The 16,735-nt window shown below is 37.7% G+C and overlaps 1 protein-coding gene across 2 annotated transcripts in view; it reads left to right on the top strand.

Annotated features, from left to right (window-relative positions):
* Positions 1-1,678, top strand: part of LOC145663758 (uncharacterized) — a 43,082-nt gene extending 41,404 nt beyond the window's left edge. For both annotated transcript variants that reach the window (XM_081729846.1, XM_081729847.1), the window contains exon 5: positions 1,498-1,678. In XM_081729846.1, the coding sequence (XP_081585972.1) occupies positions 1,498-1,648 (151 nt within the window). In that variant the 3' untranslated portion in view covers positions 1,649-1,678. The remainder of the gene's footprint in view (positions 1-1,497) is intronic.
* Positions 1,679-16,735: the final 15,057 nt, after the last annotated feature.

Below are 16,735 nucleotides of genomic sequence, written 5' to 3'. Positions count from 1 at the left end.
CACCCCCAAAAACCGGCTTTTTATTATCTCTACTGCTAAAATTTAGGTGTTTATTCAGTGGTTTTGTTTCACAGCTCATAACGAAAATTTCATTTCATAAAGCTCACTTCGCATTACAATCAAGAATGTAAGAATCCTTCATAGTAATAACTGAGACTCTTAAAGGAGACTGAATATGACTCAGTATAAAAATACTTTTCTGAAGATGGTGATGACACCTTCCTAAAGCTAAATAATAATAATAAAATAATACTGTTTATGCAAATTACCATATCAAGAAAGATATGTGTGAACGTGATTAAATTTTTACCCCAGATTCGTTACAGGACTATATACGAACTATTAACATTTCAGAATTGCACATAACATAGTATAGCATGAATTTCCCACTTGCAGCAATCGGATTTATTATGAGTCATGGCGTCGATTCAGAGAGCAATCGGAGTTATTATGAATCATGACGTCGATTCAGAGATTCTATGTCTCTAAGAAGATTCACAGTTTGTATGCTAGTTTACAACACAACTATGCCATCTAGTGGACAACTGTGACGAACAAAATGCCGCCTAACCATGTCCCTCATAGACATATTTAATGGGCTGCATACCAGGAGACCGCGTACGCCAAGAAAGCAGCCGTACCCGTCGTTCCGAGGAAGCGAGATCAGGTGCTGTTAAGGTGTCTTATGTTATCAACTCTCACCCGTTACGGTTCGACAGTTGCTCTCACCACGATAGTTGTCTCAGAAGTTGAATCAAGACTTATCTCTGACAAAACCATCATTTCCCACAACATACCATCTACGTATTTCACTCGTCTATAGTATCTTGAAGTGCTTGTAGTTCTGGATCAACTAACTTTACGGCAAAGCATGTGTGGCGCAATCCGTCGCTCAGCGAATGTCGTTGAGCAGTCGATATACGTGTGTTACCATAGTCCAACGCTGAGTTAACATTATTGAACGATACACAACACTGATCTTTGTGGCTATGCGAAGAAAATATCTGTCATATTATGATGTAGTCACATTGTATGATCTATTGCTCGGTTGTGACTACGTACAGTTCTCTTTTGTTCATTGTTTGGATATATTCACCACTGTTACGTGTTATAACCTGCATGCGCACAAATTTCATAGTACGAGAAACAGCGTTCACGTAGGACTATCATGAGCTCCCTTCAAGCCCAGTAGTCTGCTTTAATTGTGTCCTTTGAGGTCAACGCGAAGTAGAAAAACGTGCCCACATAGCCATACGTTTACTGTACATTTGTCCACATTCCATTACATGAATGCTATGTAAGCAAGTCTCTTGAAGTAATACTTTGACACCAAATTGAAGGCTTTGTTGGACCCTCGCATGCGCCATCTTGTTGAAATTGTGATATTTCGTACTTTCTTGGTATGTTTATTTTTACAAACAGTATAATAATAATAATAATAATAATAATAATAATAATAATAATAATAATAATAATAATAATAATAATCTGTTTCAGGTCGAATTTTGCTCAAGCATTAACACCATGGATAATTATATTTGGTACAACAACTGCAGTAGCTCCTGTAGCACTCTGGGGAATTTGTCGAGCATCTCATGGACTTAAATGTTGCCTTCCAGTGAATTATAGTCAAAGTCATGGAGTTTAGGATAGTTTTCTACAAATAGATGTTTTAACACATAATCTAGTAATTCATTAAAAGAAATAATAAATTTGAGGTGTGCATTTTCAATACAAATTACAAATTTTGAATTTCGTTTTTCAAACTTAATGTTGGATTATTTCTGTATTTTAATTAATAGAAGGAATGACATTTGTATTATAATAAGCCTGCATTTGTATAGTGATGAGCGCAAGTGTCTTGGTCTTGCAGTTTGTGCAAGAGTCTTGTATGCAAGACCAACACCAAGACCGGGACAAGAATCCCGATGCAAGACCATCAAGACCAAGACCATATCTGCAAGACCAAGACCAAGACCAAGAGTCCTGCATAAGTACCGGTACTACTTGAATTTTTTATAGAATGTAAAAAGGAAGGGAAAAAATCATTAGATCTTTCACTTGAATTTCTTGGCTTCAGTAAAAATGCCGCTGGAGTGAATGCGTTCCCAGTAGTTTATGTAATCCATGTGAGTCGATTTGCCCCTGTAATATATAGCTACAGTATGTCGTTTTGTGAATCGGTTCGCGTTTTCCGTACTTATTCTAGTTTTCAAGCCACACAGGTGTCATCCTGCGCCATGTGAACTTTTTTGGTGGACAAACGCCGTGTGTGGGGGTTTTCTCGGGATTTTCCCGTTTCCTCCTACTTTCTTGATTCCAGCATTTCATTCATTTCTCAACGTCACCATCTCCCTTAGCCTCGGTGCAAAAACGTAGGACGTTAAACTAGATATTTCATTTTATTTCAAAACATATTAATGGTGTTCTTCTTCCAAAACTAAAGAGAAAAGTAGTATTGAACATCGGTAATTCCGTACACCATAGACGTCGACTACATGGGTATGGCCTTGACTCCGAGGTTTAAGCATCTGTTGGAAATTGTTAATGTGTGCTCATAAAATTAATGTCGAAATGACATTTTCATGACATTGACAAAAACTTGGAATTTTATGCCATTATTTTGTATTTCTAATATAGGTCAAAAGTATTTATATAAATTGAGTTTACATAAATTAAATTGAGACATAGTTGAGTCGTTTTCACTTTATCTAGGCACACTGTCTTATCACATCCCCAGCAGTACTAGTAAAAAATGCCGCTATCAGCAGAAGGCAAGAAAAGTCAAAATGTACACTTAACAAGAAGTCCAAAAGTACTTACTGCTCTTGCTGCTTACTATATCAATGATATTCAATCATGTTTATTCTTGTTTTAACTGTCAACTCATGCAGGAGACTGTTGTTCTTTCGTTTGAGCTACATTCCCCAGTCAATGTTGACAGTGAGTGAGTGTTCAGTGACTGGGGAATGTAGCTCAAACAAAAGACTGGGGAATTACAGAATGTAAATGCATTCATTTCTTGTGTGTTTTCAAGGAATGCTTGGTAGAATCACAATTTATCAAGAAAATCTTCTTACGTACTCATATTGAGCAAGCCATGAGGTGACAAACGTCTGATGTTAAAATAATAATAAAGCAACCCAATTCAGGACGAAAAGGAACAATGAAAACACAGAAATGTTTAGTCGTATAAAACTTTATGATTGAGAGATTTCGGGCTTTTTACTCTATCTTCCTAGGAGTCTGTTAAAAGTGGTCTTTGTCTTTAGAGTTTCAGATGCAACATTCTAATAATTAGGCGTTGGCTGTTGGTCGCCACTCAGACAGTACAACTCAGTTTCTTGTCTTGACACTCAGTCAGATCCAGATACTGAATGTTAGTTATTCTACGCTCAAAGCTGTAATCTGATATCACTAGTCCTTCTTAATATCATCGAGTCGACATAAAGAGGAAGATAGAAACCATCACCTTCAGGTTCATCTCCACAGATTTGGAGTCACCAGGTCCATCTATCCGAAGACAAAGAAGAAGACGGCAGAGGTGCTCCAGGACCAGTTGGAAGTTCAAGATTAGTCTTGTTCATGTGTACAGATGCATTCCTTGGCAAACCGTGTAATCTACACAGACACTTGAAAAACACACTTTCCAAACGTTTCTAAAGAATTAAGAATCACATTAAATTTCTTAGAACCCAAATGCACTCATGCTTTCATTTACACATTATACAGCGACCCACAACGGGTTAGGCTGGTTTGGAGTTACTACTCACAACTTAGTGTGGGTGGAAATCGTTCGCTCTCATATATATTGAAAATAAGTAGTTTATCTCGCCCCTAAATCATACCAAAGAGAGATGGGACAAAATGGTGGAGGCGTCCGGAGTTCGAGTCTAAGCATTAGGTTAAAAGTAATTTAATACAATTTCGTAAGCAACGGAATGGTGAACACGCCGAGGTCGATCCGAAGTATTTCTAATACCATTTCCCAAAAAGCGAAATGGAGGTATTCGTAGTTCGACTCTAAAAGTGTTTCTAATTGCCGAGATGAAAGGATAAAAAAATCATTGCCATTGCAATTGCGAATTTTGCCATTGTAACAATATTAACGGTGTTATAAAATAATGAAAAGTTTGGAATTAATTGAGAGGGACAAATTCTTAGTGAATATTATTAATAAATTTCTGTAAAAGTGTATTGGTTTAAATAGATTAAGAATATTTAGATTTAATGTCTTTAAATACAGAAAATCAAGTTGAAACAGGAGAAAATTTGGAAAGTCCCACAATATCATTTTGAGAAGCTACTAGTAATGAAGATAAGGAGATATCAGGTAAAGCATTAGATAGTATTGTACAAATATTTACATCTCCTGTAGTTAGAAAGAAACACGAAATTTCTCAAGTAACAGATACAAGGCTTAGATTTAGTACAATGGAGGATGAACAAACTAGGAATGAGATTAAATTCAGATGTAGCAGGAAATAGGAATGAGAATCGACAGAATGGACAACATGAGGTACAGGCAGGTCAAAAACATCAGGTGCAAATTAAATCAGAGATTTGCAAATTACCAAAATTTGATTTTAAGTCAGGTAGGTACATAGTTACATTTTTCGAAGAATTTGATAATGCATGTAAGATTAATGAATATGACGAAAATCGAAAGAAAGTCCTTTTGCCAGCAGTATTTGAAGGTGTTAGTAGGCAACGGATTAAAATATTTTCGAAAAGGAGAAATGTAGAGGAAATGGAATATGACGAAATCAAGAATGAAATAATAGAAGAGTTTCGAAATTCATATTTTCATTTAGACACAGAAGAAAAGTTACGGGACAGGTTACAAAAAGAAGAGCCAGTCGTTAGTTTCGTGTATTATATGTTAGCGTTGGCGGATAAATTTCATAGTGAGATGACAGATAGGAAGAAAGTAGGACTCATAGCTTCAGGATTATTACCATATTACTTGGATAGAATAGGAACAAAGTCATTTGAGACTTTGGAGGAATTTATAGAAGAATTGCTGAAAATAGAGAAAAACAGGTGTAAGATAGAGAGAAGAAAGAAAAGAGAAAAGAATGGAAAGGCAGAGTCAGTGCAAAATCTTATTAATAAAGTTAGAAATCCGATTGTAGTGAATATATATTTGTCAGATAGTGATAATGAAGCTGAAAAGTCAGTCATAAATAAACAGTCAAAAACAGTGGTGAAAGGACAAGAGAGTAATGAATCTAGTAACAAACTGGAAACAAAAAGAAAAACAAACTCGACGGAGCAAATGTCTAGAATAGAAAAAACGTTGCAAGAACTGAGTTTCAATGACAAGAAATCAGACGGGAGATAGGAAAAAGCAGGATCAGTTTCAGCAGAATCCGGTTAGAGGGAGGAATAAGAATTTTAGGAGTAATGTCAATAGACATCAGTACCAACAGAGAAATTTTAGTATTACGTATCAAAACGGACGTTATCTAAATAGAGGTAATTCGAGAGGAAATGGAGGATTTCGAGGTAGAAATAGAGGTGGTAGTTCAAGGATGTTTCAAAATAGGAATTACGAGAATTCATATGTACATCAGCAACAACAGTTTAATTCATATCAACAATTTCAGCCAAACGTAACATATTCATTACCGATGCAAAGTGGACCGAGTTCGTTAAACTATAAAGCTCAACCATGGGTACCGAAGATGCAAACATGCAATAATTCTGATGGTCAGGCTAGCATGCGGCAGTGTTCGACTAATGGACAAAATTTAAACTAAAAAATATGTAAATGGCAGAGGTTCATTTACAAGTAGTAAAATTGTACGGAAAAGAGAATTAAAGGCCTCAATCATATATGAGAAAGAAATTCAGGTTGAAGGAAAACGCATAAAGGCAGTTGTAGATTCAGCTTCTCAATTATCTATTATAAACCAGAATTTAATACAATTAAGGGCTAAGGTGTTAAGGAAAGAAACAAAAATTCAAGGGATCACGAAAATTCATTACAAATTGATAAGGTCGCGATTGTGAAAATAGAAATTGCCGGGAAAACATTCCATCATTGTTTTAGAATAATTCAAGATTTTCAATATATGTTAATTGGAAATGATTTTTTGCAACCCTGAGAAGCTAGGATTGACTATGGTAATAAAACGATAGTTTTACATATTTTTGGTAAACCTCCTTTAAGAGAGGTAGTAAATGCACAAACATTGCCAATTTCAAATGTAGCATATAATATATTGCAATCATGTGTAACACCGAAGTTTGTGTTAAGAAGAAAAGTATTTTCACCGCCTAGAACTAAAGTAATGGTTCCGGTAAAATTAATAGGCACTTGACATGACGAATATTTATTGGAACCAGATAAGGAAATCCAGGAAGAAATGCATATTTTAATTCCAAGAGTTCTACTATCGAAAGAACAGAATTTAGTGGAAGTAGTAAATCAATTAGAAAGGAAAATTACGTTAGGAACAGGCACTGTCCCAGACAACACGTACGTGTACGACACATGTGCACTATCCATGCATAAGCCGTACATTTGCACATGTGCATTTGTGTGGATGATGAACACATACATAACCCGTGCATAAGCCGTACACATGCGCATTTGCGTGGATGAAGCACAAGTACAGAACCCGTGCTTAAAGCCGCTATGTGCACATGTGCATTTGCATGGATGAAGTACACATTTATATAACCCGTGCTGTAGCCGTTATATACACATGTGCATTTGTGTGGATGCAGCGCACGCACGTAACTCGTGCTTAAGCCGTTATGTACACATGTGCATTTGCGTGGATGCAGCGCACGTACAGAACCCGTACTTTAGCCGTTATGTGCGCATGTGCATTTGCATGGATGAAGCACACATTTATATAACCCGTACTGTAGCCGTTATGTACACATGTGCTTTTGCGTTGATGCAGCGCATGTACATATACCATGCTTGAGCCGTGCATGTACACATGTGCATTTGCGTGGATGAAGCACATTTAAATTACCGGTGCTTAAGCCGTTGTGTGCACATGGGTATTTGCACGGCTACTACACGTGTGTATGAGACGTCCATAATATCGTGCAAACATATAGTTTTACTTTCATTCTTTTACTCTCATTCTCATCAACAGAAAGTAACCTCCATTTTTGGTAGGGGTCGTTTTTTCTCCAGGTGGTGTTATAGATACTTTTCGACGAATAACAGCTGAATGATTGTAAAAACTCCATAACGTCCACTGAACTAGGATACAAGATCAACAGGTGGCAGCATTGTACTGATGTAACTACTGTCAGACAGTTCATAGCTTTACAAAATTATTTTCGTGACCTATTACAGCAGAATAAGTTGCGTTATTTGTTACTTGGCAAACATGTCAAAGATACTACCTAAAGCTTTGCTCGTTGCAAATAATAAACTCCAAAATTAAATTCTCACTGACAATTATTAGTTACTTGTTATATACTTTGAAGGTGATGTCTTTGCAGTTATAGATGGTGTTACTGCGTAAGACACCAAATATATAAAATCCTTTTTTCGTTGCATCTCAAATTTGCTTTTACATCACCTTTGTACTATGAGGAAATCACCTGTGCAGTACATGTAAGTCATCTGGGTACTGCTTCAAATCATCTCTATCGTACATGCAAATCATCTGGGTACAGCGTGTAAATCGCCTGTGTGTTACGTGTAAATCATCTCTGTCCTACATGTGAATCACCTGGGTACTGCGTGTAAATCACCTGTGTGTTACCTGTAAATCATCTCTGTCCTACATGTAAATCACCTGGGTACTGCGTGTAAATCACCTGTGTGCTACATGTAAATCACCTGTGTGCTACGTGTAAATCACCGCTGTACTACATGTAAATCACCTGTGAACTACATGTAAATCGAATACGTGCTACTTGTAAATCACCTGCGCGGTAGGTGTAAACCACTTGTGCAGGACGTGTACGTGTGCATTGCACATGTGCTGTGCACGTGAAGATGTTGAATAGGACCTGGCATGTATATGTGCATTACATGTACAGGCGTGCATTTATACAGATGATGCACATGTTGCATCCGTGCAATTGTACATGTACTATACGGATACTGTACGTGCATTGTGCTGTCTGGGGTGTTAGGAAATGGAGAACCATACAAACGGGAAAATAAGCAGAAAAATTGTGAGCAGAAAGAAAAAAAAGCAGCAGCAATTAGAAAGGCGAAAGAAGAATTTGATGAATCGAGGTTGGTTATTGGAGATAAAACACAGCCACATATTCGAGTGAAAGTAGTGGAAACATGCAAAAAGTATGTACATGCTATTGCATGGAATGAAAATTCGATGGGACGAGTTAAGAACTACGCTAAACACATAGAATTAAAAACGAAAACACCGTTTAATTCACAGTATAATTCGCCCATGTTGTTCTTCAAAAAACCGGATAATTCACACCGTGCAGTACTGGATGCCAGGGTATTCAATAAGCATGCTGTGTTTCATTCAACGTCTTTACCGCCCATAAATAATTTGTTAGCAGAGATGGGAGGACACTGCTGTTATTCTACGTTAGATGTAAAGTCTGCATATTACACAATTCCAATTACAGAAGAGTCTAGAAACTGCACAGGCTTCAATATACCTGGAGAAGGTAGTTTTAGAATGAAATGCCTACCAATGGGATATTTATCAGCACCAGCAGTTTATACCAGAATAACGAGTATGACGTTAGCAAATATAGAACCGTCGGCATTGAACTTTTATATGGACGATATATTCCTTTATGAGGATTCTCATTAGAAAATGGTCGAGGTTTTAGAGATAGTGTTTGAAAGATTATGTAATACAGGGATGAAGTTATCAATTGAAAAATGTAAATTCATGCAAACTGAAAATTTGGCGTTGTGACACATGGTTTCAAATGTAGGATTTCAAATTAGTGATAAAATATTTATAGCAATAAAAGAATTTGAGGCTTTGAAAATGCTTAAATATTAAAATCATTTCTGGGATTGACAAATTATGTCCAAAAATAGTGTAAAGACTACACGAAATTAGTGGAACCGCTTCAGTAATTGACTAGAAAAGGTAAGAAATTTGAATAGACACAAATAGAAGAAGGGGCGTTCCAGGAACTAAAAATCAAATAAATGGAAGCTCCGCAAAGTAGTAACAAACAGCAGGTATATACTAACTCGAATGACAAACCGACAGTAAAAAAAAAATCAGTTACAGCATTTCTATACTGGAATGAATTAATTTTCTAATACAGGTTTGAGACTTGGTTCAGGAATGACTTATTTGTTCTTTAAAGTTTACTTTCCTGGAGAAACATCGATACAATGATATATAGCAAAGCTTGCTGTGCTGTGTTTATTGAAGCAATCGTTAGCAAGCTTCTATCATTCGATTCATTTGTGTCTGTCCGATTTTGCGCCCGTCTGTGTCACGATAACTCCCATAAACCTTCTCTAATTTTAATGAAGCTTGTAATGTGTATTCCTTCAAATTGCAGAAATAACCTATTATTTGGACTTCAATGCCCAGAGTTTGATGTAAAGGCCACCCAATGTTGCACTTTTGAGCACTTTCATACAATAACCTAATGATCAAATTATTCGATTTCATAAATATATAGGATTAGGATACGGTTTAACAAATGTTTCAGAAATAACCCTAATATATGATAGCCATCTGTCATTACAAAAGTCCACAAATCTTAGTTTAGCGTACTTTTGAGGATGTTTCCTTTTTGAGAGGAAGATATTTTCTAAGCACATTTCTGACCTGGTTGCCGTCCCTGAAGCTAAGAAAGAAAACCCTGCTAATGTTCTAATTGCAGAAAGATGTCCTAGTGTTTTGGTAGCAAAAGGAAAAATGGACGAATGGAAGAAACACACCTCTGATCGTAAATGCTGTTCACAAGCACTGTGCATATTCGGCCAGGTCCTATCTATCAAACTTAATCTATGAAATGTAAAAATGTTTGACAGCTAACTTCATCTAGACCGCTGGACTTATTTTGATGATTCTCGGTACATTAGTGAATCATGTCAAAATTTAGATTTCTATTACATTCGTTTTCCCGGAGGGTGTAACCTAAGGGAGAGAGAGAGGGGGTTCAAAAACTATGCCATTTCTCATGAGCGCGTCATTTTAGGAGGATAAAATTCGGTATATACAGGGGATGGACAAAACTATGGAAACACATGGTATAAAAGATGTAGCCATTTGAAACACGATTTGTGTCTTAATGGTAGGTGTCGCTCTGGTCACCGGCACATTTTGTCCAGTATACAACCTATCCAATTGAACAGATGAGCCAGTTACAGTTTAGTGCAGGTTATCGTAAATAATGTCTGGGTGACAGGGTTTCAAAGAGAGCAAATTGTGAGTGAGCGTATGGTATTACGAAAGTATCGGAAATGTGATGTACTAAGATGCACCGTATCGAAGATTATGATTACCTACGAGTGTTCCGAAAAAACCGCATCAGCGAAACACCAGTGTGGACACAAGTATGTGTTGCCTGACAGAGACAGACGCACAGTGGGTAGGATTGTGACCAAGCAGATTATCTCGGCTTTAAAGTCACAGCTGAGCTGAATACAGTGCTTACTCCATAAGCAGGGCATTTAAGGCAAATCTGCAATTCCCAAACCACTCGTGACTGTTGACCATGCTGCTATACGGACCCAGGGGTGCAGCGCCCATAAAAACTGGACAATGAAGCAGTGGAAGAATGTCATCTGGACGGATAAGTCTTCCTTTATAGACGGGGCAATATAACGTCAGACCTAAAACAAATTCCAACAAAAGGTGTGTGAACGGTTTTTGTTTCTACTAGGTGTACTGATTAACAGAAAAAAAATGTTTACCAAAATCTGACAACCAGAAGTGGGTTCTTTCAAGATGGCCGCCGATAACCTAAAACAATAAGCGAAATTCAAATGACTTTCTTCATTTATAATCTTAGAGCAATTATTTTTCAATCAAGCTTGCTATTTCTATTTCCACCAGGTGCTCTGATCTACAGAAGAAAAATCTACCATAATCTGGACATCGGAAGTGGCTTTTTCAAGATGGACGCCGCTATCCTTGAAAATCAGTTAAATTCCTAAAGTTTCTTATTTTTAATTTTAGAACAGTTGCTTCTCTATTAAAATTACGGTTTTTATCTCTAACAGATCAACTGATCGACTAAAAAAGTCTACCATAATCTAGAGGCCCGAGGTGGATTTTTCAAGATGGCTGCCGCTAGCCTTGAAAATCAGAGAAATTTCTACTTTGTTATTTTTAATAGCAGAACAATTATTTTTCAACAACAAACGTACTGTTTTAATATTCAAAGAATTCATTTCTATCAATAAATTATATCTATGGGATAAAAAACGGATACCAACAGTGATTAATATAAGTAAATACCAGTTATTAGGTCTCGTACATACACAATACTAAATATATGTTTTATTGTCATAACACAATTTGACTATACGCTATACATTACCGTACACTAGAGACTTGCACGGGCCGGGCTTGGGCGGGCCGACTCTGTTATTTCTTTGGGCCGGGCCGGCTTGGGCGGGCCGACACTGATTTCTCTTTAAGTCGGGCCGGGCTGGAGCCGATTAATTGCAATTCTTTAATAATTGTTGACTTTAGTTAAACGATAATTGGAATAAAGCCAAACGTTGAAGTGTGCCCGTGAAAAATGTTATATAGAATGCAATAGCTATTTACAGTATGTGTTGCTTACCGGCTTTACTTTCGCTATAGAGGATTGAAGGCATTGCGCGGTAAATTGAGCTCTGACCTTGACCTTCTCTGAACCCAAAATATGACAAGGGTTGGAAAAGTTTTGCCTGTCGTAAAACGATATTTCCATCTTCACTTTATGCTAAAAATCAATTAAGTTAGTTTTTTGTTACGGGAAATGGAATTTTTATTCTCTCGATGACAGGCAAAGTTCTAGAAGGCAATGGTACCATTTGAAAGGCAAGCGTCAGGTTGTGAACCAGAGCTTAGAAAATGTTTCTGAGGGTTAGGTAAAGTTTAATACTAAATTTTGAGAAAGATTGGGGCTAGAGCTAATTTTTTAAAAAAATTATCGAGCCGGGGTCGGGCCAAAAGTTTTAAAATTTATCAGGCCCCGGCCTGGCTTGAGCCAATACTTTTAAAAAACTTATCGGGCCGCACTGGGGTCGGACCGAAAATCTCCTAAATGTTTCGGGCCCGGGCTGGGCCGGGCCTAGGTACATTCGGGCTGGATTGGGCTCGGGCCGAAACGTTCGGCCCGTGCAAGTCTCTACCGTACGCCAGGTAGAGACAAAAACCGTTTACATACATGTTGCTGGAATTTGTTTTAGGTTAGTTTTTTTTTCTTAAATTGACCTGACTACATTCCAAGCTTTCACTACTACGCATTACAATTTTCTATAAAACATCTATTTTACAAACTGCATTTTATCACCGAATTCAGTATCACCGCTAAAATGAGCTGTTGGGTTATGGATGTATCGACGTGTTCCCTTATGTGCATTGTCCTTTATTAATGGACCTGTGACATACCCATCAAACACATTCGTTGCCATACCATAGTGCTTAATCGTAAAGTCTGTATATACTCTCGCTATTTTATGGTAGGTGTCTTTCTTTTTCCACTCCAGCTTGTGTAACAAGTAGCCTCCGTCAATAACGTACCTATCTGTACATAGATCACAATCATTCAATGCTCGATTGTTACAATGCTCATCAATGGTATGTGATTTATCGGCCTTTCTCAGAATGTAGAGGTCTTGAAAAAGTGGTGTTGGGTATGCACTAAGTTCATATCTCATCAGCTGCTCTAGATCTAGTTGTCCTGTCTTAGAGACTATAAGAAATCGCTGGAAGAGTAAGCCAGGATCAATGCTTTTGCCCTGAGCAACTGTGACTGCAGATGAACTACTCAGAGTTTCTACTTTGTTGGTCCTCTTAAAAGCGAAGGAAAATACATTTTGTCCAATCGTACTGTGCACAACGCTCCTCCCCACTGACTCGTACTCATGCACATTGATGTCTTCCTTTGCCACAATACCATTGATAATATTTCTCAATGAGGAGTCACTAGAGAAAGGTGAACGTGACACATCTTTTCATACATTTTTGAAACGTCTAAAGTATCTCTTTCAATTCTTGAGGCACTAGACTCTTTGTGTTGCTCACTAGTGGTGTAAGAGAGTCCATTAAAGAAATGCATGGGGGCTGACATAGTCCACAACGCTCGTTGCTCCTCTGTCATCTTGCTTCCATGAGTTAAACCACCCGAAGTTTTAAGTTACCTCATAAGTGTTTGTTCAATGACGAGATTGCAACCTAGACCACCCCTAAACTGACTTGTTCGACGGATGAGAAACAACCCATTTTGAAATAGCCTGTAGACCACGGGGTTATTGATCTCCAATTCACTCATTGCTTGAAGGTACAGGTATTCAGATAATTGTAATGTCCTTCTGCTGCAAATATTGGCAATGCATTGTAAATTGCATGCAGATGATCGATCCAAGAGCCAGTGCGATCTGCTCTTATCAGTGCTCGTGCAGTATTTCTCGTTTGCTGATATGCTATTCACAGCTTGCTCTTTTTAGATTGAGCACTAACTTCAGTTTTCTTCTTTTGAAGTATCTCTTTTATTTTCGTTACTGAACTAGATGTCCCAAAAGTTTCAAGAACTGTTTCATCCCTTAAGATACACAAATACATATTCTCAGTTACATCTATCAGCAAAGTGAATTCAGGATTTTCGCCAAGAGTAGACTGCACAAGTAGTTGATGAAGGCACCTACCTACTAGAAGATGGCCTCTTAAAGCTCTTGCAACTGCTTTACCGTTTAACATCTGCACAAAAGCGTTTTCACCATACACCACTTCTAAAAGGTTTTTCAGATCTGTCCCTTCCATTAGTGTACCTATAGCTCCAAGCAAATTCATGAACGTGTGAAAACTGAAAAAAAAGAAATGAAATCTTTGAGTTTGTGTTGGTGTTTGCACGGTGTTTGTCCACCACAAAGTCCACACGGCGCAAGCTGGGATCGAACCAGGGATCCCAAGCACTGGAGGTGAACGCTCTACCACTGAGCCAACGCGCCCCCAGGTTGAAAACTGCCAAGGATAAGTACGATATTTCTTAAGTGGGAGTCTTGTGGTTCAGCTTTGATTCTTTCACTAGCTTTCCAGTAGAGGGGCTGATCAAAGGTTATTATAGGAGGTACATGATGTTTGCTGGCTAATTTGCTGATAAATTCTAATGTTGATAGAATGCATGTTTTGTTACCGGCATGGGCAAAAATAAAAGTGAGGACTGGCCAGGATTAGGATTTCCCTTAGGAATTGCATGCATCATTCCCTGTCAATTTGGTGCTGGCTGCTTGAAAAGGAAAGAAAGTTCCCACGAAATATCAATATCAGCTGAAATGTTACAGTCTTGATAACATTCAAGATCTTTAAACTTTATTTCTTGTAAGGCACTTTTCGCAAAGTTGTGCTTTACTATATTAATATTTGACGTCTGTTTTATATGGATTTTCGACATTTTCATCCTATTCACAAGCTATGTCCGCTTCACTCCTGGTGTCAATGCAGCAATCATGCCCATCCCATGAAATGTTTCTTTATCGTCTATTGCCATAGCATTATAATCTACATTGTCACAAAGAAACAACCAGGAAGAGTTAAATAACTTATTACCTTCAAAAAGAGACTCTGGTGTGCCACAGCCAGTGTTGGGAAGTAAAGTAACGCAAGTAACGCGTTACTTGTAACGCGTTACTTTTTAAGTAACGTTTCCTAGTAACGCGTTACATCTTTTCCAAAGTAACTGTAATGGTAACGCGTTACAAATTTTTAAGTAACGTACCTAGTTTGCGTTACTTTTTCCGCGTTACATTTCGGATGAGTAACTACAATATATGTATATTTTTTTCGGAAACAAATGTTTCTTTCCTGTAAGTGAATTTCTCAGAATGAAACAATCGAGCATGAACTACGTATGTCAGTGACCGACAGTCACAGACACACAGAGAACAGATAAGTTCGTAGTGCCACTTGCTGTTTTTTGAAGATGAGGACAGCCTTAGGGAAATCACGTGTACTGATTGCAAGCACCTGGAAGATTTTGTCGTAGATTTTGACAGCTCCAAATCAATACATTCAATGAGTGAAATAGGATTGCAATGATACTGGTAGTCTATTTTACTTTGATTGGTGTTGTTTTTATAAAGATGGAGAACGAAAATATTTTACTGTTCGAACATTTGAAAGAATACTTTTTCTAAAGAGCTGAGGATGATGGTGGACAGAATTTAAAAGTAGTCTGAAGTGCCCCGGCGGAAAATATTTATCAACAACTAGGGTGCCATAATTAACGATTTACATACAGGGGTTAATATGAATAAACTGTGTTCTGATGAGCAGGCCTACTTTATTACTAGAAAATAGTTTGCTGATGGTATGTAATATTGGAGTTCTTTCAGATCAGTTTCAAGTCGAGTCGAGTCAAGTCGAGTTTCGAGTCAAATCAAGGGTAATATCCTCGAGTCGAGTTCCGAGCCGATTCAGTTTTTCCCGTCGAGTTTCGAGTCCAGTCGAGTTTGATAAATGGCTTGTTCGTTTTAAGTCGTCTTGAAATCATGGCCTGATTACACTGGAAAACGAAAGCCATGAGAAATGTAAGCTAAACAGTAATATGGAATACTCTTAGTGCTGCTCACGAGAAGGGACACTGCTCGCATCTGGTCTCGTCTCGATAGCGATACCACAAGAGCTATTTTTTTAACAAATTCAGCTCGGCTCGACTCAACTGAGAAGATGACTCGAGCCGGCTCACTTGGGGTGAACCATCGGCTCGAGCTGGCTTGGTAGGGATGAGCCATTTGCTCGGTTCGGCTCAACTGAGCCGAGGGCTCTAGCCGAGTCGGTTGAGTGAGCTGTTGGCTCGGCTCACTTCATGGTTCGGGTCGATAGTGAATGAACTGTGAGCCGAGTTACGAGTCGTTGACAATTCGGGCCGAGCAGTTTTGAAGATATTTGGCCAGTGCCCTATAACACTTAACAGTGTTTGGCTCGAGCCCGAATACTCAACCTAGACTCTCAACCCAAATTCAGAAGCTCGTAAACAATGTCCCTGACTTCTAGACTTCACGACTACCGAGGTTGGTAATCAACTAGTTTTTTAGTATTCAAATACAAACCGCCCATCTTTCATTTTTATATATAGTGTTGTTATAATTAATAATAATAATAATAATAATAATAATAATAATAATAATAATAATAATAAAAGTTGTAGTAGTAGTAGTGTCATTGGTAATAATTATACTGTCTATGTAATATACTTGAAGAAGTACTCGAAACTACACACCGGATTTGGCTCGAGTCGACTCGAAACTCGACCCCAATTCGAGTCGAGTTGGAGGAAATTTTTCGAGCCTTGTTCTCGGTTCGATCTCAAAGGTATCTGTTTCTAGTCGAATCGAGTTTCAAAGAAAACTCGCACGTGTCCATCCCTACAAGTAACGCAGTATGGCATTTTATCAATGTTACATTATATTGAAGTGTTCATATATCAAGTAAAAATTTGTACTTACATTTACATAAAGCGACTCAGAACGTGCAATAATAATAATAATAATAATAATAATAATAATAATAATAATAATAATAATAATAATAATAATAATAATAATAATAATAATAATAATAGCGGTAGTAATAGTAGTACGGAA

The sequence above is a fragment of the Thermobia domestica genome, chromosome 11 (genome assembly GCF_964235325.1).
Source record: "Thermobia domestica chromosome 11, izTheDome1.hap1.1, whole genome shotgun sequence".
Classification (NCBI taxonomy): domain Eukaryota; kingdom Metazoa; phylum Arthropoda; class Insecta; order Zygentoma; family Lepismatidae; genus Thermobia; species Thermobia domestica.
This window is presented reverse-complemented; position numbering and strand designations above follow the sequence as displayed.